This window comes from Uloborus diversus, chromosome 3, assembly GCF_026930045.1.
Source record: "Uloborus diversus isolate 005 chromosome 3, Udiv.v.3.1, whole genome shotgun sequence".
Classification (NCBI taxonomy): domain Eukaryota; kingdom Metazoa; phylum Arthropoda; class Arachnida; order Araneae; family Uloboridae; genus Uloborus; species Uloborus diversus.
The window spans coordinates 175,787,367-175,814,474 of record NC_072733.1 but is presented as its reverse complement, the minus strand read 5'-3'; the positions used below and the strand labels follow the sequence as shown (position 1 = coordinate 175,814,474).

The 27,108-nt window shown below is 33.3% G+C and overlaps 1 protein-coding gene across 1 annotated transcript in view; it reads right to left on the bottom strand.

Annotated features, from left to right (window-relative positions):
* Positions 1-26,958, bottom strand: part of LOC129219060 (phospholipase DDHD2-like) — an 85,414-nt gene extending 58,456 nt beyond the window's left edge. The window contains exons 1-2 of the mRNA XM_054853380.1: positions 26,786-26,958; positions 15,598-16,170 (exon numbers count right to left, since the gene is read on the bottom strand). Coding sequence (XP_054709355.1) covers positions 15,598-16,170; positions 26,786-26,915 — 703 coding nt within the window. The 5' untranslated portion in view covers positions 26,916-26,958. The remainder of the gene's footprint in view (positions 1-15,597; positions 16,171-26,785) is intronic.
* Between the last annotated feature and the right edge of the window lie 150 nt (positions 26,959-27,108).

Genomic DNA, 27,108 nt, shown 5'->3' with positions numbered 1-27,108 from the left:
AGTAAGCAAAAACATTCTTTAGTTCCTGAAACTGATGATGTTATGAGTGAGTTCAGCAAAGATCCAAAACCAGGCTCTAGTACAGAGGATCCCGAGTTCATGAGCCCTCATAATGGGGATGTACAGTTTGATGAAATTGTAGGCTATATTGCTTGTGCCCATGACAGCAAATAGTGGATAGGATATGTAATTTCGAAAGTCAGGTAGAAGAAGAAATCCAGGTTTCTTTCCTTCATCCTAGCGAACCATCATCGTCATTCATTTATCCAAGAAAAGCAGACATTTTGACCATTCCTAAAAATTTTGTTCTGTGCATATTACATCCTGTCACTGCTACAAGCAGAACATACCAAGTCTCGAAAGAGGAGATGGCAAAAGCAACTGAAATCTTACGTATATCTATACTAGGACTTACAAATTGAGTTCTATAGTAGCAAAGTGAGTTACACACATCTCAAACTGCTTCTTAATGGACTTAAAAAATATTAAATTTTATATTGTAGCAATTAAATTATATATAAATAAAACTTAATTAATTTTTCATTCAACAAAAAATTTATTACTATTTAATATCATTTGATTAAAAAAACAAATGTGTACATGCATAATTTTTAATTTTTATTTTTTCTATTTTGAAAAACTATACACATGTAAACAATGTTGCAACATTTTTCACACGTTAATGCTTTTCTTCTTTAGCATAGTGCTTTTAGATAATCTCATAAATTTTTATAAAAAATAAAATCATTTATAAAAATAAAAGTTTTATGAAGAATAAAGATTAAATGGCTACTGATCTCTTTATCTTCTATACGTATAATAAAATAAGATGTTTGTGTGTGTGTGTGTGTGTGTGTGTGGCGCGCTTCCCGGGAAAACGGTAAGGCCTAGAAAGATGAAATTTGGTATACAGGTACAGTTTCTGCCGAAGATGTGCACCTTCGGCTTTTATTTTTGATATTTTAATTAGAAAAAAAAGTTATTTAATGTTTTATCTTGTGGTTTTTTTTTTTTTTTTCACTTTTTAGTGCTTTTTATCTCACAGACCCCGAACCAATTGCACCACACAAATATTTTTTGTACTATATTGCTGGAAATTTAATTTTAAATATGATGAATCAAAAAATTTTGAAGATAGAGCAAATTTTGTATTTTTTATGAATTTTTGAAAAAAACCTTCAATTTGCATTTTTTCTGGGTTTTATATTTCTCTAATATCATCCTGTGAAAATTATCAAAGTGTCATTTCTAAAGTTTAGGTTGGTAATAGTAAAAACATTTCGCCCTCTTCAGAAGAAAAAAGTTCTTAAAAATACGCAATAATTTTTTTTTTTACATTTTTTTAAATGCTGAACACATCATGTCTTTCCACACATCGGTCGAAAAAAGCGTTCTTCAATCTTTTATGCCTCTGACGTCACTACTTGGATTTCGATTCGCTATTTATGACAGAATCTTAATCACAAACAATGTTAATTTTTTTTTTAACTACATAGCTTACTTCTACATTTTATGACGTGTTGAACACGTGTTTTTCCGGCAACGCTTGCTTTTTTCTTTTTCCATCCTGGACATCCCCCCAACATGGACATTTTGCTGTATCTATATTACGTTACATTTCATAGTTGTGCGCATTTAATTCAATAAATAAAAGATTTTTTTTCTTTGTCACTTACTTTACTTTGTTACTTTTTCACACTACGGGGAATTTTGGAGATAACTTTTTTTTTTTGCTCTACTTAAATAAAAAAGTGGTTTTTTGAGTGATCTTTGTTTTTATTAGGAAATGAGCGGGGAGGTTAAAATAAATAGAGACGGATCAGAAAATTTAGAGATAGATCGTAAAGATAGATATCCACCAAAGGTGGCAATCTTGGCGTAAAAATGTGAATGGCAAAAAAAAAGATAGAAGATGGATTGATTAATACTGCTGTTAAATTTATTTAAACAGCCGCTGAAGGCGACAAACTTGAAGTAAAAAGGTAAATGACAAGTTAGCCAAACAGCTGCTGTAGGTGGGTGCTTGCATAGAAAGGTGAATGGCATAAGAAGGCGAACCAGCTGGTCGCCGCAGGCGGTTAGTAGTAAATAAAAGTAAGGATTCAAAGAAATTCTGGAAGGAAGTCTGTGACGGATCTTCGCCTAGGAGACCCCATAGCACCTACAGCCTTGAAATTTCGTACAAAATTACTTCGAGCCCCGGAGGTGTGCACCTGGGGTTTTATTTTTTAAAATTTGAATTAGTTTTTTTGCAGTTAACTTTTTTAAGCTCAGATTTTGCATAAATTGCCTATTAAAAGGGTGAAAAAATACTAGCACATATTAATATTATATATCGTTGGAAAGGGTAGAATTTTCCGCATTCTGTGCAATTTGTTTTAATGCTCCAACTTAAATATGGCGGGAGTTATTTGCGTTTTTATCGCGAACTTTTTTAGGCTTACAAGGAGACGGCACGACCGTGGGGTCGTAGATTTGCGTCAATTTTTTTGTGGTGAAAGAGTACCCCTAGTACCATATGTGGTTAAAGTAATACGACACAATACTCCGAAAATTATGAGAAAAATCGATTTAAAGTTGCCATGGAGTCTCCTAGGTGCCTTATGAGTTTAAAATGTAAGTCTTTTGACGAGCCACCGCTAGCCTAGTTGGTTAAGGTGTGATCTTGTGCTCCAGAGATAGCACAATCGAATCGCACTCTGAACCTTTTTCTTTTCTCTTCTTCTTCTTTTTTTTTTGCGATTACAATGATTAGTGGTAAGGCTTTTCACCCCTGTGTTACTTTCTAAAATTTATTTTTGATAAAGATCGCAAACTTTTTCATTCACTGAAAAACATTCTTGCTCGTTATTCTGTACGGTTTGTTTTGCCTAGTAAAGGTTTTTGACCTGTGGTCCCCTTACGGTTATAAGGGACATCTGCTGATAGGACATTCAGATCTTTTTTTTTTTTTGTTACATACAATGTTGTACAATACATATTTTGTTGCAAGGGGGCCCAAATTTTATAGATACGGGCCTGAATAAATCAATGAAAAGTCGGCAGAAAACTCCATTTCGGATGAAATTTACAAAACATACAATTTTGCTGATAAAAATTCACTTTTCAAGAAAATAACTAATTAAAAAAAAAAAAAACATTATTTCTGGCCCTTTTTATATTATTTTCAGTAGTTTGCACTGAGATAGGAATCCAATTCTGTTTTTGGAAACCTAGGCAATTAGATAGTCTTGTCTGTTTCCATCTTGCGAATGACCAAACTTGGCGACTAAGCGAAAAATTTAACATATGAATTTTATTAATTAAAACACCTCAAAAAACAATAATTTAGATGAAAGAGCACATTAGCGTCTAAGCAAAATGGACAAAATAATACTCTAAAGATAAAATTTGAAGGAAAAAAATTTTGCATTTTTCAAGAAAACAATTATCCAGGAGAAAAATACGGCACATTTTCCCTAATGTTCAATAGTTTGCATTGCATTGTAATAGACATCCAATTATATTTTTGGAAACTTAGGCATTTAAACAATCTTGTCTACTTCTATTTTGAAAGTGACCTAATATGACGACTGCGCTAAAAATTTAGATTTAGGTTTTTGAAAATTTGTAGCATGAAAATACAGTGGAGCATCAAAAATCCGCCACCCTGAAATCCGCCAACATCCAAAATCTGCTTCGATTTTCCCCAAAACTTAATTTTTTAAATAATGAGGATGAAAGAGAGGCTTAATCTAAAAAAACTCTAATCTCGGAGGGTGTGCAGGTAGGAAAACACTACCTGGAATTTTTTAAAACAACAAGATATTGTGTCTGAGCAAGAACTCCTAATGCTGTACAACATACAAAAAAGACTTAAGCTTAAACTATCAAAAAATATGAAACAAGCTACAATTTCTGAAATGTTTTCAAAATGTAAATAGCTAATGATTTGTAAACTTGTGCATATTAAATAATGTAAATAACTGTAACTATTATATTTTTATTCCTTGTTGTTTTTATTTTTCCAATTTAAAAGGTACAACTCCCACCTATTTCCTTAGTGACCTGAAATCCGCAAAATCAAAAATCCGCACAACCACTTCTCCCAATTTGTGCGGATTTTTGATGCTCCACTGTAATTATAAAATATAAAATCCTCATTAAACATCAATTAAATTGAACTGTTATAGCTTTTAGCACATTAGCGTCCAATGCAATAAGGATAAGATGAAATTTTAAATACAAAATTTTTCATTTCTCAAGAAAACTTTTAAATAATAAAAAAATAAATAAATAAATAAAATGTTTTACAGCACATTTTGCCTTATTTTCATTAGTTTGCATTTGAATAAACATCAAATTCTGCTTTGTTTTCGCAAACTTAAGCACTTAAGTACATTGCCTACTTTCATCTTGTGAGTGACCAAATATGGCGTCTATGTTTCACACGTAACTGTATTGCCGTTTTAGTCAAAAAACGATCTTCCTTGATGTGTTTATCCTCAGGCCTATGCTTCCAAAGCAATTTATTTTCTTCCACCCTCTTGAGTTTGTGCATACTTCCTGTTAATCCCAAAAATTTTTCCTAGGAACAACAGGGGGGGGGGGGGGGGAGTGGGGGGGGGGGGGGGGAATGGCAACTGAGGACATTTTTTTAGGTCGCCAATTCTTCAAGGCGGCTGTGAATCTTGAGCTTAAATAATTTTTTCTGATGTTCAGGTTCATAATTTGTTTTGTAGAATTTTTCTATTGGGTTTTGTTTTCCTTATTTCCTCAACGTTTGTTTTTGTTCTTATAGTTCAAGATAGTTACATATCTAAGTAAATAATTTAATTTGTCGTATTATTCAATTGTGATTGTTCTTTATAACGCTTTTATTATAGCACAGTTTATTTGGTGAAACACTTTAATTTGCAGGGGAAATACTGCTTTATTCACTAAAGGGCAGGGTTATGGTAGCGTGGTTGCTTAGCGCGTCAAGCAATGAACTATGCAGTTGAAGGATGATTTTGAGTTTTAAAGCTACTGTTAATCTTTTTATGTGTTTTGGAGAATAGTTTTAAATTCTAGGAAGACTTTAATAGGTCTTTCGAAAAGGTACGTATTACGCATGTTACAAGAAGACGGCACAATCGTGGGGTCGGAGATTTGCGTCAATTTTTTTTGTGGTGAAAGAGGACCCCTAGTACCTTACGTGAATAAAGTAATACGACGCAATACTCAGAAAATTATTAAAAAAAATTGATTTTAAGTCACCATGGAGTCTCCTGGGGGCCTTATGAGTTTAAAATGGCAGTCTCTTGACATGCTGCCACTAGTCTAGTTGGTTAAGGCGCAATCTCATGCTCCAGAGGTAGCACAATCGAATCCCACTCTGGTCCCTTTTCTCTTCTTTTTTTTTTTGCTATCACAACAATTAGTGGTAATGCTTTTCATCCCTATATTACTTTCTGAAATTTATTTTTGCTAAAGATCGCAAACTTTTTCATTTGCTGAAAAACATTCTTGCTCTTTATTCTGTACAGTTGGTTTTTCCTAGTAAAGGTTTTTGACCTGTGGTCCCCTTACGGTTATAAGGGACATCTGCTGATAGGACATTCAGATCTTTTTTTTTTTTGTTATCACAGTAATTATTGAAATAGTTTCTCTTCCCTACATAATTTTTAGAAATTTATTTACATCATTTTTTTTTTAATATTTTCTTTTTCTTCCAGCAAAACAATTTAAAGCAATTCATATTTTTCATTCTAAAGTATGTGAGGAGGAACATTGAGTTTTTAATGAGACCAAGTCTAAAAGGAAAAATTCAATTTTTTTTAATGATTATGTACAAACACCGCAGGGGTAGTTATCATAGAAACAAACAAAGCAATAATTTTTGCGACATCTTGCGCAACAAATGAAAGCGTATTTTTTACAATTGCAAGGAATTTGCCATATATCAGAAGAAAAACATACCTCATTAACATTCATGAAAATATTTCGAATAGAGGATAATTTAGACGCAAACCAGGTGTATTGAATCAAGTCTTGGAATATTGGTGACGATAATTGATGGTGAATAATTGAATAAATTTTTATACAATCTTCCTGGGAATTAATTTCTCTATTTTGCTCTAACAACTCGCTGCAATTTTGCAAGCACTTTATGAAATTTTTGACTTGTCTGTAGAAGTAAACATCACAAGATTGCACCAAGGGAGTGCATTGTACATGGATTCTTTGGGAATTTCCTCTCCTATTCCAGAAGAGGCAGCAACCTTCTTTAGCCAACATTTTAAATTTTGATTGTACGATAACTTTGCGTTTAATGGAATAGACACGTAAGTTCACGTTCACCACGAAATAGAAAAATTAACTGCAATGCAAATCTCACAGGGTCGTACAGATGTCTATTATAATCGTAAGGGAACTTCAGGTCAAAAACCTTTACTTGGCAAAACAATCCTTACAGAACAACGAGCAAGAATGTTTTTCAATGAAAGAAAAAGTTTGCGATCTTTGGCAAAAATAAATTTCAAAAAAGTTATATAAGGGTGAAAAGCGTTACCACTAATTGTTGTGATAGCAAAAAAAAAGAAGAGAAAAGAAAAAGGTCCAGAGCAGGATTCAATCGTGCTATCTCTGGAGCACAAGATCACGCCTTAACCAACTAGGCTCGCGGCAGCTTATCAAGAGACTGACAATTTAAATTCATAAGATGCCTGGGAGACTCCATGGCGACTTTAAATCAATTTTTTTCGTAATTTTCTGAGTATTACGTCGTATTACTTTAACCACGTAAGGTACTAGGGGTCCTTTTTTCACCACAAAAAAAATTTGACACAAATCTCCGACCCCACGGTCGTGCCGTCTCCTTGTTAGCTAAAATTTAGGCACTACTTTCTTCATTAAATCTATCAAGAAAAAGCGAAGGAATTGTCACATAGTTTTAATTTTGACACCACTGGAAAGAGTGGCTTTTTTTTACTCCAGATTTAACTTGACCTTTGGTCAAAAAAACTAAGTTTCTATCTCCAAAGGAAAATAAGTTACAAGCCGTTAAAAAGAAAGTTTGAATAATATCATTTCCAGTAAAAGTATCGATGTTTTATTTGGCGTTGACATAGTTACGTCTTTTCGATTTGCATGTTTCTTCTTTTTTATTCACAAATTTTAAGGGTTTCGATTTTAACAGAAAATCTTAGGCTCAACTCAATTCAACCTCCGAGCTAAAGAGCAAAATATATTGCCAGAGACCACAAATATGAAAGTGACTTTTCAAACATACAAAACTGCAGTTTTGCAATGCTCAGGAGCAAGCCCCTTAGCCCTTACCGCTCTGCAAGTTGGTAAAAATTATTTTGAAAAACGGGGAAGGGGTGCTTTTTGATCCAAAGGGTTTTTAATCTGTTTCTTTCTAACCGAAGATAGAAATCTTTGCGAATCAAAAAGGATTGCAAAGCAATCTTCGGGGGTTGGTGAGCATTAACGAGCAGGGGGCAGAGCCCCCCTAGCAATTAAAAAATAAATTTTAATTAAAAGTGCTTCTAAATTAGCCTGCTGACCTCAGGCTAAACCCTAATATTTTTTAATTTTCATGTTTCGTTAACATAATGTAATTTAGTGAACAATAATATGAAAAGTCGCTCAAAGAAATTGAATGAAATTTTGAAATTATTTTGGGAAAATTAGAAAAATGGAGAAAAATTAATCGTTTCTCAGAAATAAACTATTAACTATTTCTGAAATCAAAATTGCAAGAGAAAAATATGATGGAGAAATTGAAAGTATTAAAAACAATCATTAGGATTATTCGGCTGATTATCAACAGCCGATTAATCGGTATGCGTACCCCTGAAGTGAAAGTTTCTTTTTTTAATTTCCATTTTTTTTACATCAGCAATATTTTTACATTTTAGTCGCTTTTTCGGGTGAAATAGTAGCAGTTTTTTACGAAAAAGTATATTTTTGTCTTAGTTTTGGAAAAAATAGTCGTCATAATCTGCAACTCTTCAAACTAGTTGCAATAGTCGCTTTTTTAGTCGGCAGTGGCAGCCATGAGGCAAATCTCGAATGTACTTTTTAGAGAACATCCTAAAAAATGCTAAAAACGATTTGTAAAAAAAAATTATATGATATATTATTGTCTTATTTTTCTTATTATTTAATTAAAAAGCTGAACAGTTTGTTTGAACGCCCTCATATCAGGAACTACTGGTTCGAATTAAAAAATCTTTTTGTGTTGAATAGTCCATTCATTGAGGTAGGCTATACGCTATATAACATCACGCTATGACTAATAGGAGTGCAGCAGAAATAAAAAATATTATGAAAATAGGAAAATTTATTTCTATACTAATATTATAAAGCTGAAGAGTTTGTCTGTTTGAACATGCTAATCTTGGGAAAAACAGATACGAATTGAAAAATTATTTTTGTGTTGAATAGTCCATTTATTGAGGAAGCTAGTTTTTTAAACCAGATTGACCGAAATATTTGTTATTGCAAATTAAATTTTTAATTAATTGTTTAGTTCTATGAATTCCTTATAGATGGCGGGCTAAATTTAGTTCTATGAATTCTTAATAGACAGTAGGGTATGTTAACTCTTTCAGAGGGTGCTTGCCGAGAGTTAAAGGTCAAGATTCAGAAAATTTCTAAGTGGCCAGTGGCCACTAGATCCAGAAAACTTGATGGTCACCACTGCGACCAAGTGTTGAAGTACTTTGAAGAAAAAAAGAACTTTGCAGAATTACATTTTAAAAGCTATAAACACACATTTTTGTTCTTTTCCAAAAGAAAAAAAAAGATAAATAAATCCAGGCCTGGATCTGCATACCCGCAGACCCTGCAATGCGGGAGGGCCCACAACCTTAAGGGACCCATTGGCTCAAGAAATTGAAGACAAAATGAAGACAAACTAGCACTAAGACTTATTAACATGACAAATATATACTGCTGGCCTCTGGGGAGGGGCAATACATATTTTGTCGCAAGGGGGCCCAAAGTTTATAGATCCGGGCCTGAATAAATCAATGAAAAGTCGGCAGAAAACTCCATTTCGGATGAAATTTACAAAACATACAATTTTGCTGATAAAAATTCACTTTTCCAGAAAATAACTAATTTTAAAAAAAAAACATTATTTCTGGCCCTTTTTATATTATTTTCAGTAGTTTGCACTGAGATAGGAATCCAATTCTGTTTTTGGAAACCTAGGCAATTAGATAGTCTTGTCTGTTTCCATCTTGCGAATGACCAAACTTGGCGACTAAGCGAAAAATTTAACATATGAATTTTGTTAATTAAAACACCTCCAAAAACAATAATTTAGATGAAAGAGCACATTAGCGTCTAAGCAAAATGGACAAAATAATACTCTAAAGATAAAATTTGAAGGAAAAAAATTTTGCATTTTTCAAGAAAACAATTATCCAGGAGAAAAATACGGCACATTTTCCCTAATGTTCAATAGTTTGCATTGCATTGTAATAGACATCCAATTATATTTTTGGAAACTTAGGCATTTAAACAATCTTGTCTACTTCTATTTTGAAAGTGACCTAATATGACGACTGCGCTAAAAATTTAGATTTAGGTTTTTGAAAATTTGTAGCATGAAAATACAGTGGAGCATCAAAAATCCGCCACCCTGAAATCCGCCAACATCCAAAATCCGCTTCGATTTTCCCCAAAACTTAATTTTTTAAATAATGAGGATGAAAGAGAGGCTTAATCTAAAAAAACTCTAATCTCGGAGGGTGTGCAGGTAGGAAAACACTACCTGGAATTTTTAAAACAACAAGATATTGTGTCTGAGCAAGAACTCCTAATGCTGTACAACATACAAAAAAGACTTAAGCTTAAACTACCAAAAAATATGAAACAAGCTGCAATTTCTGAAATGTTTTCAAAATGTAAATAGCTAATGATTTGTAAACTTGTGCATATTAAATAATGTAAATAACTGTAACTATTATATTTTTATTCCTTGTTGTTTTTATTTTTCCAATTTAAAGGTACAACTCCCACCTATTTCCTTAGTGACCTGAAATCCGCAAAATCAAAAATCTGCACAACCACTTCTCCCAATTTGTGCGGATTTTTGATGCTCCACTGTAATTATAAAATATAAAATCCTCATTAAACATCAATTAAATTGAACTGTTATAGCTTTTAGCACATTAGCGTCCAATGCAATAAGGATAAGATGAAATTTTAAATACAAAATTTTTCATTTCTCAAGAAAACTTTTAAATAATAAAAAAATAAATAAATAAATAAAATATTTTACAGCACATTTTGCCTTATTTTCATTAGTTTGCATTTGAATAAACATCAAATTCTGCTTTGTTTTCGCAAACTTAAGCACTTAAGTACATTGCCTACTTTCATCTTGTGAGTGACCAAATATGGCGTCTATGTTTCACACGTAACTGTATTGCCGTTTTAGTCAAAAAACGATCTTCCTTGATGTGTTTATCCTCAGGCCTATGCTTCCAAAGCAATTTATTTTCTTCCACCCTCTTGAGTTTGTGCATACTTCCTGTTAATCCCAAAATTTTTTCCTAGGAACAACAGGGGGGGGGGGGGGGGAGGGGGGGGAATGGCAACTGAGGACATTTTTTTAGGTCGCCAATTCTTCAAGGCGGCCGTGAATCTTGAGCTTAACTAATTTTTTCTGATGTTCAGGTTCATAATTTGTTTTGTAGAATTTTTCTATTGGGTTTTGTTTTCCTTATTTCCTCAACGTTTGTTTTTGTTCTTATAGTTCAAGATAGTTACATATCTAAGTAAATAATTTAATTTGTCGTATTATTCAATTGTGATTGTTCTTTATAACGCTTTTATTATAGCACAGTTTATTTGGTGAAACACTTTAATTTGCAGGGGAAATACTGCTTTATTCACTAAAGGGCAGGGTTACGGTAGCGTGGTTGCTTAGCGCGTCAAGCAATGAACTATGCAGTTGAAGGATGATTTTGAGTTTTAAAGCTACTGTTAATCTTTTTATGTGTTTTGGAGAATAGTTTTAAATTCTAGGAAGGCTTTAATAGGTCTTTCGAAAAGGTACGTAGTACGCATGTTACAAGAAGACGGCACAATCGTGGGGTCGGAGATTTGCGTCAATTTTTTTTGTGGTGAAAGAGGACCCCTAGTACCTTACGTGAATAAAGTAATACGACGCAATACTCAGAAAATTATTTAAAAAAATTGATTTTAAGTCACCATGGAGTCTTCTGGGGGCCTTATGAGTTTAAAATGGCAGTCTCTTGACATGCTGCTACTAGTCTAGTTGGTTAAGGCGCAATCTCATGCTCCAGAGGTAGCACAAACGAATCCCACTCTGGACCCTTTTCTCTTCTTTTTTTTTTTGCTATCACAACAATTAGTGGTAATGCTTTTCATCCCTATATTACTTTCTGAAATTTATTTTTGCTAAAGATCGCAAAACTTTTTCATTTGCTGAAAAACATTCTTGCTCTTTATTCTGTACAGTTGGTTTTTCCTAGTAAAGGTTTTTGACCTGTGGCCCCCTTACGGTTATAAGAGACATCTGTTCATAGGACGTTCTGATCTTTTTTTTTTCTTTGTTCTCACAGCAGTTATTGAAATATAATTTCTCTTCCCTTCATAATTTTTAAGAATTTTTTTGTATCATTTTTTTTAAATTATTTTAATTTTCTCCCGGCAAAACAATTTAAAACAATTCACACTTTTCATTCTTTTAATGAGAATAACCAAGTCTAAAAGGTCAAATTCAATTTTTTTTAATGATTATGTAGTACAAAAAACCGCAGTGTAATTATCATAAAAACAAACAAAGCAATAATTTTTGCAACATCTTGCGCAACAAATGAAAGCGTATTTTTTAATTTTGAATAGTGGATAATTTAGACGCAAACCAGGCGTATTAAATCATGTCTTGGAATACTGATGACGAAAATTGATGGTGAATAATTGAATTAATTTTTATACAATCTTCCCGGAAATTAATTTCTCTATTTTGCTCTAACAACTCGCTGCAATTTTGCAAGTGCTTTATGAAATTTTTGACTTGTCTGTAGATGCATCAAGGTTGCACCAAGGGAGTGCATTGTACATGGATTCTTGGGGAATTTCCTCTCCTGTTCCAGAAGAGCCAACAACTTCTTCAGCCAACATTTTTAATTTTGATTGTACGATAACTTTACGTTTAATGGAATAGACACGTAGATTCACGCTCAACCACGAAATAGAAAAATTAACTGCAGTGCAATTCTCACAGGGTCGCGCAGTCTTATGAACAGATGTCCCTTAAGGGGAACACAGGTCAAAAAACCTTTACTATGCAAAACAAACTATACAGAATAACGAGCAAGAATGTTTTTCAGTGAATTAAAAAGTTTGTGATCTTTGGCAAATATAAATTTCAGAAAAAAATATAGGGGTGAAAAGCGTTACCACTAATTAATGTGATAGCAAAAAAAAAAGAGAAGAGAAAAGGGTCCAGAGTGGGATTCGATCGTGTTACCTCTGGAGCATGAGATTGTGCCTTAAACCAACTAGACTAGCGGCGGCACACCAAGAGACTGAGATTTTAAACTCATAAGACGCCTAGGAGACTCCATGGCGACTTTAAATCAATTTTTCTCATAATTTTCAGAGTATTGCATCATATTACTTTAACCATGTAAGGTACTAGGGGCCTTTTTTCACCACAATAAAAAAAGGACGCAAATCTCTGACCCCACGGTTGTGTTGTTTCCTTGTTAGTTGAAGAAAAATGATCATTTAACATAAGAAGGGGGCGGGGGCGTGGATTTTTTTTTGTTCAACGAACTTTCTTTAACTTCTTAGCATAGGGCATCGCCATGCGGGTACTGCTAGTTGTTAATAATAGATTGAGAAAAAAATAACACATAAGTTAGTAGTTTTTAAAATAAAAATTAACGAAATTCTTAAAACAGGTTTAAAAAACAAAACTAATTCAAGACAGAGTTTGGAAAAGGGGGGGGGGGGTAGATTTGCACAAGTTAACAGATTTACTTTTTTAAAACAAAATTAAAGCGTTTAAGGCAGTTGTTACAAACGAAAGTCTGAATATTTATATAAAAGAAAAGAGAGTGAAAACACAAAAAAAAAAAACTTTGTTAGAGAACTGCAATTTTTGGGAGAAACTAATGTTTTAGAAGCATATTTTAAGAAATTAAACTAACTTTCAATCATGAGAAAGTCAACAAACTCATAACACAAGGAAAGAGTTGTGAAAAACATTGGTAACGCATGCATCAGTTCAGTAACAAATGGTTTCTACTTATGTACTAACGACATGACCAATTTGCCGAATTTTGATCGTTGAACATCGCAAATTAAAGATTTGAAAACTAAAAAGGCATTATTATTTTCATTGCAGAAAAATTATTTTCAATTATGCAAAAATAGTTTGAGAAATTAATTTATTTTCTGTTTCAATTTGCGCTACCAACATGATACTTCACTTGGTAGAAACAGAAAAGTAAGGATTGAAAAAAATCTACCTATAATTATGTACAACTGAAGTGAAAACTTTCGATTCGAACTTATACATCATATAAAAGGTTTCATCTTGCACAATCCATTGCTGGCAAATATATATTTTTTTTACTAGAAATAATCATCCCGGAAGTTTGCGCTCCAGACATAGTATGAAAACTTGGGACAAGCATAAATTGGCTTTCATGTCGACACAAATTCATTTTATCGAAAACACAAAAGTCAATTCTCAGAGACAAACATAAAACATGTTACAGTGAAACCTGTGTAAGTTGACCACTCGCGGTGCACTACTTTAGTGGTCAACTTTCATAGGCTGATTTATATGATAAGGGCTAATTCTGTGCCTGAAAAAAGTGGTCAACTTTGACAGGTGGTCAACTTCACAGGTTTAACAGTACAGTCGACTCCCACTACAACGCGATCCGACTTACGAGAAAGGGCAATAACGAGAGTTTTTCACGAGTAAAGAGTTTAAGAGCTAACGCGAATTCCTCGTCGACAACACGATTCTTTTTGGAAGGAAGTATCGGGTATCGGCTTCGTTATTGGCTACTAAATATTGATTTTGTGAATGTTATTACATCACTTTAGCATCACTGACAGCAGCGAAAGTTCTCATACCAAACTACTCTACGTATTGCGTTGTTAGTGCATCAAATAACCACTCAGCATCTTTCTTTTTTTTTTTCATTCTAATTATCAAAGTTGATGAAATAGAATGACGCCATCGTGCACTGTTTCATCCAAAGTTTGAAGATAGGAAGAAAAAGAAAGCTCCTGCCAAAAAAAAGGGTAAAGATTCTTGATATGCTTGAACAACTACAAAACGTTAATGGCAGCACAAAAATAAATATGAATGAATCTTTCATAAGTACAATTAAAAGTCAGAACTTAGAACTTAGACTTCAGAACTTAGTTTCAATATTGAATTGCAGAGTAGTTAGTGTCTAAGCAAAGTAAATATGTATTATGAAAATGGAAGCTGCTCTTGTACTGTGGAACAAAGAGTTCAGGAAGAGAGGCTGTTGTCATAAAATGGAAAGGTTATAAAAGACAAGGCGAAGCAACGATATTTAAAAATGTATTCAAAAAGAAAGGAGCATAAATCATCATCATCTTTATTTTTCAACTCATGAATATTATTACTGTATCTATTGTACAGTGATATAGTGCAGCATTTTATCATTACCACATACTGTGCATGCCGTGTTGTTTTACTTTATGTCTATCTCTCCCATTGATTGATTATTCATTTTGTGCAACTTTAAGTATTTTATGTTGCAAAAAACGGCTTTTTTTTGTTTTTTAAAAACAGTAAAAGTTCAGTTCTTTATGTAAGAAACTAATGTATAGTTGAGGAACACTTTAAAGCAGTTTAAGGGGTGTTTAACAGTGCCTAAAAGAATTTGGTGTATTTCTAAAAAATTGTATACATAACATTTCTCTACAACACGAAATTTCAACTTACGCGAGGAGTCTTGGAACGCATCCCTTGCGTAAGTCGGGACTCGACTGTACTTCATTTTGTATTTGTTTCTGCTGCAATGTTTTATAATGCACAGGGTTTTTTTTAAACTTGTAATTTGAACGTGGGACAGTTACCGACATGATTTTGGAGCAACTAAGTTTTGGAGCAAGAGTTTCAATTTTGTCATGGATAGCATGTGCAACAAAGTTTACTATATGATTAATTTTTTTTTTTTTTGCTTTTTAATTGGAAGTACTTGAAAGATTCATCTGGGACTTAAATTAGCACTTTTCCTGATATTCATCCTTAAATACAAAACATTGCAAGCTACGATTCCAATTATAAACTAACCCTAACCATGTTTTAAGACATTTAGTTTTAGTGTTTTTGATTTTTTGTCACCATACCCTCAGAAATGATCAAAATCAAGGGTTAGCCCACTACTAGAAATTTAAGCTGAATCTATGCATCTATGAATAAACAGCTGCTTAAACACAATTTTAGGCATTGAGCAACCAGTATTTATCAAACACTTTTAACATGATCATTACAAAAACTAACACAGCCCAGACATGCTCGTTAGAATTAGTTCATAATAGACTTTTTACTTGCTCACAGTTTTCAAAAAATTACTAAATGTTTCTTACCAGTTTGATTGGATACAGGTGGTGCATAAACAGGCTGTGAAGAATCTGCAGCTAAAAAAGTTGTAGATGGTACTGAAGGCACTTCAGAATAGCTACTAATATAAGGCCCTGTATAACCTGCATGTATATTATAGGTTGAGAGCGGCTGATTTATAGAACTAAGTGGTGCTTCAGAAAATCCTGCTGAGCTTTTCCTTTCATTAGGTTGAAACATAGAATTATCACTGGAGATAACAGGCTGTTCAGAATAGATTGGTGAACAGTATGTTGACACATGTGGTGAAGAATATGGGTTGCTATTCTGAATAGGCAACTGTGCTTGGGAAATAGTCTGTAGATGGGATGAACTTGTCTGAGGTATAGAGGAATAACTCGTAGGGTTAGCATATGTTGCAGACCAAGACCCAAAGTCCTGAGATAACTGGGCAGGTTGTCCAGATGTTCCAGATACTGGTGCTTTACGTATGAGCAATGGTTGCTCCAGTTGACAAACAGATGAATCACCACCTGCTTTCTGAGAATTTTCTTCTTTATCTTGATTCATATCTGATTTAGGTCTGGTACGCTGTTCATCTATAAAATATATGGCAAAAGCAATGATCAGCTTTTTAAAGTGGCAAAATTTCTTAAAACAGTAATTAAAGATCTTGATGCAAAAAGATGATAGACAGCTCCATTTTTCAAAACTTTCAGGAATGGCAAAAAAAAAAATATATATATATATATATATACATTTTTTAAGATTTTGCATTTATTATTCAATATTATGAATGAATTCGTATACCTCAAGCCTGAAAAATTAAACTTTAGTTTGTAGCCTAACGTATAATATATGAGTTTTCATAAAATGTCAATGAGCTGAATCCAAGCTTTCAATCTGTTTACTTCTATTACATTAGGTTTTACTGATTTTGTGGCACTTAGGCAGAGTTTGAAAGCAGTTTTTTTTTTTTTTTTTTTTTTCTGAATTAGACAATAGCGATGTGAACCTTCAGTGGGCAGAGTTTAAGGAAAATCTAGCGAAAATGGTTGGGGATCATGTTACCTTTAGGAAAAAGGGTGTCAACACAAAAATTTGGCCGATGTGGTACTCCAGGGAAACTAAAGAAGCTCTAAATTACAAGCAAGCTGCTTTTCATAGGTTTTTCAGAAACTGGTCTGTATCAAATAGGCTCTACTATTATAAAGCAAGGCATAAATTTAAGTATTTGGTACGGATTCAGAAAAGAGAGTTGGAGCAAAGACTGGCAGATAACATAGACAGGAATCCTAAGAGGTTTTTTGCGTACGCTAATTCAGGGAAAGTTTGAAACAGTCATATTGGGCCACTGGTTGATAAGCACAGAATTTTAATTCAGGACGATAGTGATATTGCTAATGTTCTAAATAACTCTTTTCAAGTGTTTTTAACGACAACTGTAACATCTCAACAGTTGACACCAGCAAGACACAAGCTATAGTACAGCTTGAGGACTTGGTATTTTCCAGGGATGACTTTTCACTTTATTGGAAAAAAAAAAGAGACTAAGGCTCCGAGACCAGATAATATTTATCCAAAAAGTTTAGTTGAATGTGCAGAGGAATTAGCATATGTGATTTTAAATATTTTCAATGCATCTTTTAACTCAGGGACAGTGCCAGAGGATAGGAAGCTGGCATTACACTGTTCTTTCTAGAAAGGGTCTAAAGGGAGTGCAGGAAATTATAGACCTGTGAGTCTAACTTCAGTGGTTTGCAAAATTTTTGAAACATTGATAAAAATTAAGACAGTAAATTTTTTAGAGACTAATAATCTATTGACTAGTTTTCAGTACAGTTTCAAGAAAGGTAAATCTTGTGCAACTAATTTACTACATTTCTATGACAAAGTTACCATGGCTTTAGACAATAAAAAGCCTGTAGATGTTGTTTACATTGATTTAAAAAAGCTTTCGATAAGGTACTGCATGTTGCTCTACTTAGAAAATTAGCTGATATAGGAATAGGAATGAAAATTTTCGTTTGAGTAAAAAACTGGCTGACCGGAAGGAAACAAAGGGTAATTGTAAGGGGACATTATTCTAAATGGAGTGAGGTTTTAAGCAGGGTTCCTCAGAGACAGTTAGGGCCTGTTTTGCTCATTGTTTTTATGAACGATATTCATAAAAAAAATTCTAGGAACATGAATTGTTTTGCTGATGATGTCAAAGTTATGGGGAATAGAAAAATAAGAACAAGCAAATCAACTGCAAGAGGATCTAGATCATATTACGGAGTGGGCTGATAAATGCCGTTGTTAATGTTGTGAAATGACAAGTGCTACATTTAGGGCATGGAAATAAGTGTACAACAGGGTTTGAAAATATCATGATAGTTTCAAAAATATTGAAAATATCCGATATTTTGATATATATCCGATATTTTCAATCAGTGCAAACTTAAGTCATTAAATAGTAACTGCTTTTTCAAACCACTGTTTATTTTCTTATGCTATTATTATAATGCATCATTTCTAAAATTAATGTCTCTTTCATTATTTACACATTCATAAATATACATTTTAAAAAAAAAACTTTGAATGGCATTTAGGTATAAATGATATTTACAATTATTTGTAAAATTTGATAATGTAATCTATTGGAAATAAAATATGGCATAACTGATACATTTCTATTAATTTTAATAGAATTATTTAAGCATTAGATGCTTTACTCATTTTTCTCTGGTTAACTACTTTTACGAATTTTATGCATTTCAGGAATAAAAAATATGCATTAAATATCAGTACACATCCATAAGACATTTTATTTTCTTCTGACCAATTAAAATAGTTACATTACCTAAAATTTAATGAATAAAAAATAAAGGAAGAATATAGTATTATTTACATTTATTAATGATACATTATGTTATATAAATATTATTGCTCTTGATTAATTTAAATAATAAAAGAATATTAATACCATTAATACATTTAATATTTATTTTGCAAATGTCGTACTTCGAAAAAATAAATATCAAAAATATCGGATATATATCGACTGATATATATCGGCGAACCCTGGTGTACAAGTTATTATTAGCAAGGTTCTGTCATTAATCAGGCAGAAAAAGTTACTGATCTGGGCGTCTTAATAGGTCAGGATTTAAAGTTTAGTCAACAGTGCAGCATAGCTAGTAACAAAGAAAATAGGATGCTTGGGTTTATCAGTAGATCTATTTCAAACAAATCTAAAGAAGTTCTTCTGCCCTTATATAGAAGTTTGGTAAGACCTCATTTGGAGTATGCTGTTCGGTTTTGGTCTCCTTATCTTAAGAAAGATATTAATGTATTGGAAAGGGTTCAAAGGCGGACTACAAGGCTAATAAATGGACTTTCTCATTTACACTACGATTCCAGACTTAGAATGCTAAAAATGTAGTCTTGAGCAAAGAAGAGACTGAGGGGACATGATTCAGTTGTTTAAATTTATTAAAATGAAAGATGTTACGGGGCTAAAGTTTAGCACTGAAAACAGGACAATGGGTCATTGTTTTAAGCTATTTAAATCTCAGGCTAACATGGATTTTAGGAAAAATTATTTTAGCAGGATAGTGGAACCTTGGAACAGCTTACCGGAAGATTTGGTAATGAGCAAGGGAGAAGATAGTTTTAAGAGGGACATTGATCTTCACTGGGGATTGTAAATTGACTAGGACCAGCCTAGCTGGCTCCAGAGCCTGTTGCTGGTCGCCACATTTGTATTCGTATTTGTTTCCTTTCAAAATTAAAATTCAAGAATGTCATCACAAACAGGTTTAGAAACCTTTTTTAACGTGAAAATAAATTTTAATGCACACAACTTTCTGAACTTACAAGGAGACGGCACGACCGTGGGGTTGGAGATTTACGTCTTTTTTTTTTTTGTGGTGAAAGAGGACTCCTAGTACCTTACGTGGTTGAAGTATTACGACGCAATACTCAGAAAATTATGAGAAAAATTGATTTAAAGTCGCCATGGAGTCTCCTAAGCGCCTTAAAAGTTTAAAATGTCAGTCTCTTGACGAGTCGCCGCTAGCCTAGTTCGTTAAGGCATGATCTTGTGCTCCAGAGATAGCACGATCGAATCCCACTTTGGACCTTTTTCTTTTCTAGTGTTCTTTTTTTTTTTTGCTATCACAACAATTAGTGGTAATGCTTTTCATCCCTATATTAATTACTTTCTGATATTTATTTTTGCCAAGGATCGCAAACTTTTTCATTCACTGAAAAACATAATCGCTCCTCATTCTGTACGGTTTGATTTGACCAGTAAAGGTTTTTGACCTGTGGTTCCCTACAGTCATAAGGCATAGCTGCTCATAGGACATTCGGATCATTTTTTTTTTTTTTGTTATCCCAGCAATAACTGAAACAGTTTCTCTTCCCTACATAATTTCCAAGAATTTATTTACATCATTTTTTTTTAAATTATTTTCTTTTTCTTCCAGCAAAACAATTTAAAACAATTCATATTTTTCATTCTACCACTACTTCGTTACAGCTAATTGTTATGGTAGCAAAAAAAAAAGAAAAAGGTCCAGAGTGGGATTCGATTGCGCTATCTCTTTAGCATAAGATCGCACCTTAACCAACTAGGCTAGCGGCGGCTCGTTAAGAGACTGACATTTTAAATTCTTAACAGACTCCATGGCGACTTTAAATCGATTTTTTTCAATATTTTCTGATTATTGCATCGTATTACTTTAACCACGTAAGGTACTAGGGTCCTCTTTCAACAAAAAAAAAATGGACGGAAATCTCCGACCCCACGATCGAGCCGTCTCCTTGTTAGTTATATAATTACCGTATGTACTCGCGTATAAGTCGAGAAATTTTGTCCAAAAAATGAGATCAAAGGAAGGGGAGTCAACTTATACGCGGGTCAAATTTTCAGAAATTTTTTTTCCGACCAACGAGAGCTGGGAAGCTACGAGAAATGCCGATGTGCGGTTACAGGTAATTGCTGATAAGTTGATCGTGTGAAAAAGTAAACTTATTCAAAAATAATAACTAAAAAAACCTAAATAATACACATAAATAAAGATAATTTTATTCCTCTTTATTAAGGATCAAATCAGCAATTAACAAATATCGTGAAACGTATGAAAATATTTATCGTCAACAGTCACGCCAATCAGACTGAGAGTGCGTTCGACGAGCACGACCGGGTAGTTAATCACGTGACAGCTAATGATCACTTGCTCAAATCAACCAATCAACTGCTTAGAATGGTAACCGCTGCGGTAACCGGTTGATCATAGAACGCCGCGGTTAGTAACTGGTTACTTACCGGTTGACCGGTGAGGTTCGTCGAACGCATCCTCTGATATCATTGACGATTCTGCAGCCGCCGATGTATACGATGACGCGGTGATGACGGAAGCGGACTTTAATGAACTTTTTTTTGCGCCCGACTCGGAATCCGAGTTTTAAGGCTTTTAGAAATGTTTTCCTATTTAATTCCTATTTTATTTGTAAATAAATATGTTCATTATTTTGAAATTTCTTTGAAAATAATTCGCAACGTTTTTGGAAAGTATGGGGGTCGACTTATACGTGGGTTTTAGATTTTTTCTGGATTTTTTCTCTGAAAAAGGGGGGGTCGACTTATACGCGAAATCGACCTATATGCGAGTATATAAAACTGAATGCGCGGCGAATACAGCAGCCATCTTTGTTTTGACTCTTGAACGTACGTACGAAAGGTTTACGCCAGAAAAATCATGGCGTTAATTTACCGTACGTTCGCTTTTCGGCAGCTGCCTTTTGAGTCCGGTAAGAAAGGGCAGAGACTAGCGAGTTTTGTTGCGTACGTAAAAGTGACGTCACGGGTGGGCGTTGCATGCGTTAAATTTTTACGTATTGGGCAGAGACTAGACCTCCAGGGCTCCCTATAAGCGAGTTCGATTTTAGTTTATCTTTCTCAAAACTGCTTACCTGCTGCAGCTTTACATTTAAATCATTAAAAATTAATAAAATAACAAGTTGCATTCATTTTTCATGTAATCTAAAAACTTTAGTGTTGCATGATAATTTAAAATATATATATATGGAAGATGTTTCTGTAATTGAAGAGAAGATCCTAAAAATGATATATCTACTCAATTTTATCAACCAAAAAAATAGAACTACTGGCTTGTCTTATGCAGAAAGCTTTAATGTGAAAAATTTATGATAGGATTATCCAAATAAATAATGTATCAATAAGATTTGATGTAAAAAAATATGTATATATTTCAAAATGTAACAACTTCAGAGTTTCCGCTATGGTCGCATTTTTCGCATAATGCGAAAACACTATCTGAATTGCGAAAATAAAGTAATGCATTTTCGCTTTTTTGCTCAAATAAAAAATATTTTTTTTTAAAAAAAGAAGATATGTATGATCCTAGAGAAGAAGCATGCATGGCGATAATCAACTTAATCTTTTTTAAATCTTAGCTAAGATGTTTAAATTATAATTAAGTTCAATAACTATTAGTGTTACCCAGCATTATGTCCCCCCAATAACTGCTTTATTAAGAGGAGGGGACTGCAACGTTCTAAACACCAATCGTGTTTTCTTTTTTTATTTTATGATTAAAAAAATAGCTGTTGTACTTATTTCTTCAAAGATGTCACAGATGAAATATAAATTTTATTTTCAACTGGAGATGAAACACACTGAGGCATATATAAATATATGAGAATGTGTAACATTTTAGCATTTTGCTGACATTTTCCCCTCAATTTTAGCTTTTATGCTAAAGGACTTTTGAACCAAGCTTAAACCCTGAACAACTTCAACCTTTTTTGTAGTAAAAACTGTTTAAACATATATCAATGTACATGGGCACCCATTGGGAGCAGAGAGGCTCAAGACATTAGTAGTACAACTGATATTTTTTTAAGATAATGTTTTTATGTTACTGTAAAACATTTAAACAAAGGACAAAAACTAATAATTATTATTAAACATTTCTTTACTTAAGAAGTTTAATATAATTTTATTCTGTAATGAAATTAAGTACAGAATTGTGACAATGTATATTAGAAAACATATTTGTCTTCCATTGGAAATATGAATCCAGTTATGTTGAAAGTATTATAATTGCCACTAATTAAACATGTCCAATGTTATAAGAAGGACACCTGTGATTTGAAATCCCCACTACAATCAAGATAAAAGTCTCCCAAACTACCCATAATTTAATAATGGGGTTTCTTTGCTTTTTATCTAGTTTTGAAATTTAACCACTACACACACATACGCATCTCGTATTGTGCATTTTTTTTTCTAATATCCCTCTAAGATTCTTTTGGGTAAAAAGAGATAGAGTCAAATGTAAAACTCATTTACTGTAAACGGCACTACTTATACAGCATCTTTATAGTATAAAACATGTTGTACATTTTGAAGAATAGTCATTAGCTTGCTTGCTAGGAATTCCTTATCATAAAGCAGTTGCTCAGAGTGGAAAAGGTAATTGTATCCATTTTCATTTTTTAACTATTCATATGCTTGTACTGTATGACAATTTAATTTTAGTACTTTGAAATTCAAAATAAACAGCAAAAAGGAGAAAGAAATGTTGCTGAGAATTAAAAAAAAATTTATAAAAAAGTAACAAAATGATTTTTTTTTGAGGGGGGGGGAGGAGTTGGAAAAACTTGTCACCTGTACAGCACTGGCAACACATTCCATGACACCTTAAAATAACTTAAAACAAATTACTGCCCCCATAAACGACAATCGGATAACTGGATTTGGAAAATACTTTTCACACTAGCTACACCGTCCCCGCGTATGATAATCGGACCCTTAAAACTATTTCAAGCACATACTACGCCTTCCTCTATCAAGAGAACAGGTTACCCTATAAAACAGGTGTGCTTATATCTCCTCGGTGATCAGGAAACATCATGCGGAAACCATATTTGGCATTCTACTTCGATGAAATTATTGCACCTGACTTGGTATTTGATTCTCTTACAAATGGGAACTAGCGGGATCTTTATCAAAGACTACAAAAAAATTAATTTCATTTGAGAACTTGAGTCAAGCTATGCAATAAGGTGTGAAAGCCTTGATTTGCTTTATTACGTTTACTGGCCTCTACACAGTGGCGTACCAAGACAGATGGGGGCCTGGGGCGCTACTCGAAATGGGGGCCTACCTGGTATTAAAACTGAAGTTTCTCAAACTATGTGTACGTATCATATATTACAGTAATTATTTTAAGTGGTACATTTTTACATATTTCAGTAGTGTTGATTTGATTTCGGACACTATTGTAAATACCACAGTAAAACATATGGTTTTAAGTAAAATTTAGTAAATACTATATTTTTAATAAAATTGTGCTTTGTAAGAAAATATCAAAAACGGAAAAAGGTCCTAAAATTATATTGTATCTTAAAAATTTATTGCATCTGAACATCCAAGTACAGTGAGCAGAAACATTTAGGCATTCCAGATTTAATTAATTTTAGGATAAAAATTGACTTTTACAGAAAAAAAAAAACCTTTACTATTCCTTTGAGTAAGACACACTAGGGAACTATTTACCTGATAACATCACCTAATCTCAGAGAAAAATATTTTTAAAACATGCTTACCTAAATAAGGATGAAATATGTTCTTCAGACAAAAAAACTCTGGTGTGACCCTATACTTGCCTGGCGCGTTTGATTGAAGTGGAGAAATCGCTCCGCGCGGCTTCGCTGGTAGAATTAAAAATATTTAATGTTCGACAGAAATTAAGACAAAAAAAATTTGCGTATGCGTGGGTTTAACTAATCCGATTTCTAAAGCGAAGAGCGTAATTTCCCCCGATTATCGGACAAAGGGCTAGGAACTATTTCTTCTGCTTGGCCGCAGCTCATTTCTCCATAGTCAAGTAAGCTTGCAATCGAGTATAGAATGGATGGGAGGAGGTATTATGCAGTCAAGGTCAAAAGTCCCGAAGGATTGACCAATTAAACAGTTTTACGCTGTCGAAAGGGGCATAGCAAAAAGGAGCTTGCTTGAGTCAGAAGGGGTCCGATTTGTTCTTAGAAGTTACAGTTTCGGGCAGGAGACGAAACTTAAAACCACAGAAGTGCAGCTGGTAAAAGAAAAATTTATCTGACTGATTTTTCCAACGCCACAAAGGATAGACAACTTCTCATTTTGGTTATATGTTTGAATTTGGTTTCAAAAATAGTGTATGAATTAAGACTAGACCATCGTAGTCTTAATACACAAAACAAAACATAAAACAGATATTTTAGCTGTATACTGTAATGATCAAAAATTATAAACGTGCATCTGTTATGCATTAGTTTTTTTTTTATAAATTGTTTGAAAAAAAATGCATAAAACTTTGCTGAAAGCACTTAACAAAATAAAAGCAAATGATTTTTATAGGTTTAGTTAATTTAAAAATTTGGGACCCCTATTAAATTCGTGGCCCAAGCGCTCATGTGCCTTTGTACACTAGGACGGGTCACTATGAAAAAAAGTCATATTTAACAAAATTTATGATATATACGCGCAACTCGCATAACTGATTAATATTTCTAATCATTATGTATATGACAGATCTACTGGAAAAAATAAGATACAATTTCGGGGCTTATGTCAAAGCGGGGCCTGTGGGACATAATTTGCCCTCTCTTTGTTTAGGCAAGAGTCACTGAGAAAATATTCATTATACATAAAAAGTCAACTTTTTATTTATCTAAACCATGACATAAGGCACTTCTGGCGAAAAAGAAAACGAATTGAAATTTTGGGGCCTATGTCAAAGCGGGGCCTGGGTATCATAAACCCTCCATTGATCCCGAAGAGGTATTGTTTGTATCCCTGAACAAATATTTGGTCTTTAAAAAAATTATGATTTATTAAGCCAACTTGTTTAAGCATTCAAACTAAGATATGCGACAATATTGGTGAAAACCAAAAATTGAAATTTGGGGGCCTGTGTCAAAGCGGGGCCTGGGGCGGACCGCCCCCTCCGCCCCCCCTTCGGTACGCCACTGCCTCTACATTTCCTATGGAATCAATGTGTTTGGCTCTTTCACCGAGCCAACAATGCAGAGCAGCCAGTATAAATATAAAAAATAGATAAAAACAATAAACCATAAGCCCATCATTAGCAACAGGGGGTTATGGTGGACTCAAGTAAAGTTTTCTGTATACTGAAATTTTCAAAATCTACGAGAATATTAAGACATCCCCCCCACCTCCCATAAAAAACTTCTCAAATATGCATACAAAAATCATTGAAAGCACTTGTAAAAGAGATCCTTTACTTTTAAAAATAATTTTTCAGTTTTAGAATGTGTTGTCAGCTCAAAACTTTTCGGAAGCGGCAACTCAAAATCTTTGGCATTTAGGATCACAAACACCCTTGACGGGAATACAACTCTTAATCCCTGATTTCAACCTCAACTTTTCTCATCAAAGATCATTTTTCAACGTCAGCTGGGTTTTGAGAAATTATTAGCGATTGAAAGAAAAAAAAAACTTTTTGGAAAAATGAAAACTGATTAAACAAGAAAATCCTAGACCCGGAGAAGAATCTCTATGCTTTCATCAACATCCACACACACATATATATATAAATATTATACAAACAACTTTCCCCTTCAACGTAATTTTGATTGAAGCTGGACATTTAGTTTACAAGTAATAAAAACACACGATTTAAATTTAATTTAATCAAAGAGAGAGTAGCAAATTTAAAGAATTTTAAAGGAAAAAGCAAGAGAAATGCAAAGAGAAGAATAACTTGCCTTAAAGTAAATCTAAAATACTGAGTCAAGGTAAATTTATTGGTTGATGCTCCATCAATATTTAATTTAATACATTTCTGAATAATATTAATGCATCTGCGCTGCTTAAAGTTCACGAAACTGTCATCTAAAAGTTAATAAAATAGTTGTGAGCTTTCCACATCTTTAACCACAAGATTAAAGGGGTAGAGAATCTTCTTGGACAGAAATCTTGATCTTTACTTTGTAAGATTTCAGAGTCCGTAAAGACTAGAACAACAATAAAAACAATGAAATGAAAAAGTATTGGGTAAACCCTCCATAGTTCAAATATAATTCGATTATCAACACTGAAGTGAAAATAGCTTTCTAAATTTACAAATCAAATGCATACGATCGTTAGGATGACACATATGTTAAAACTCGCTTATGAACGAAATTGTATCATACCAACTAAATTATTTACAGCAACAGGCATAAGAAAGTTATCGTCACTCATATCAGCACAAAATAAGGCATTAGGGTTTTGAAACAAAAGTGAAGATTCATTTTTCTTCGGATAGATATCTTTATTTGACATTGCGAGCAAAATAAAGAATTCGTTCCAAGTAATAAAAATTACATTCCGCCACAGAACTTTGACTTGTGACAACAAATAACGTTGCGCTGAATAACATTGCCAAATTTGAAATTCAAAAAAGCAAAATTAAAGAGTGAAATTCAAAAGTGCCTAAATTCTTAACTTTCACTACTATATGCGCATGCGCTTCGGC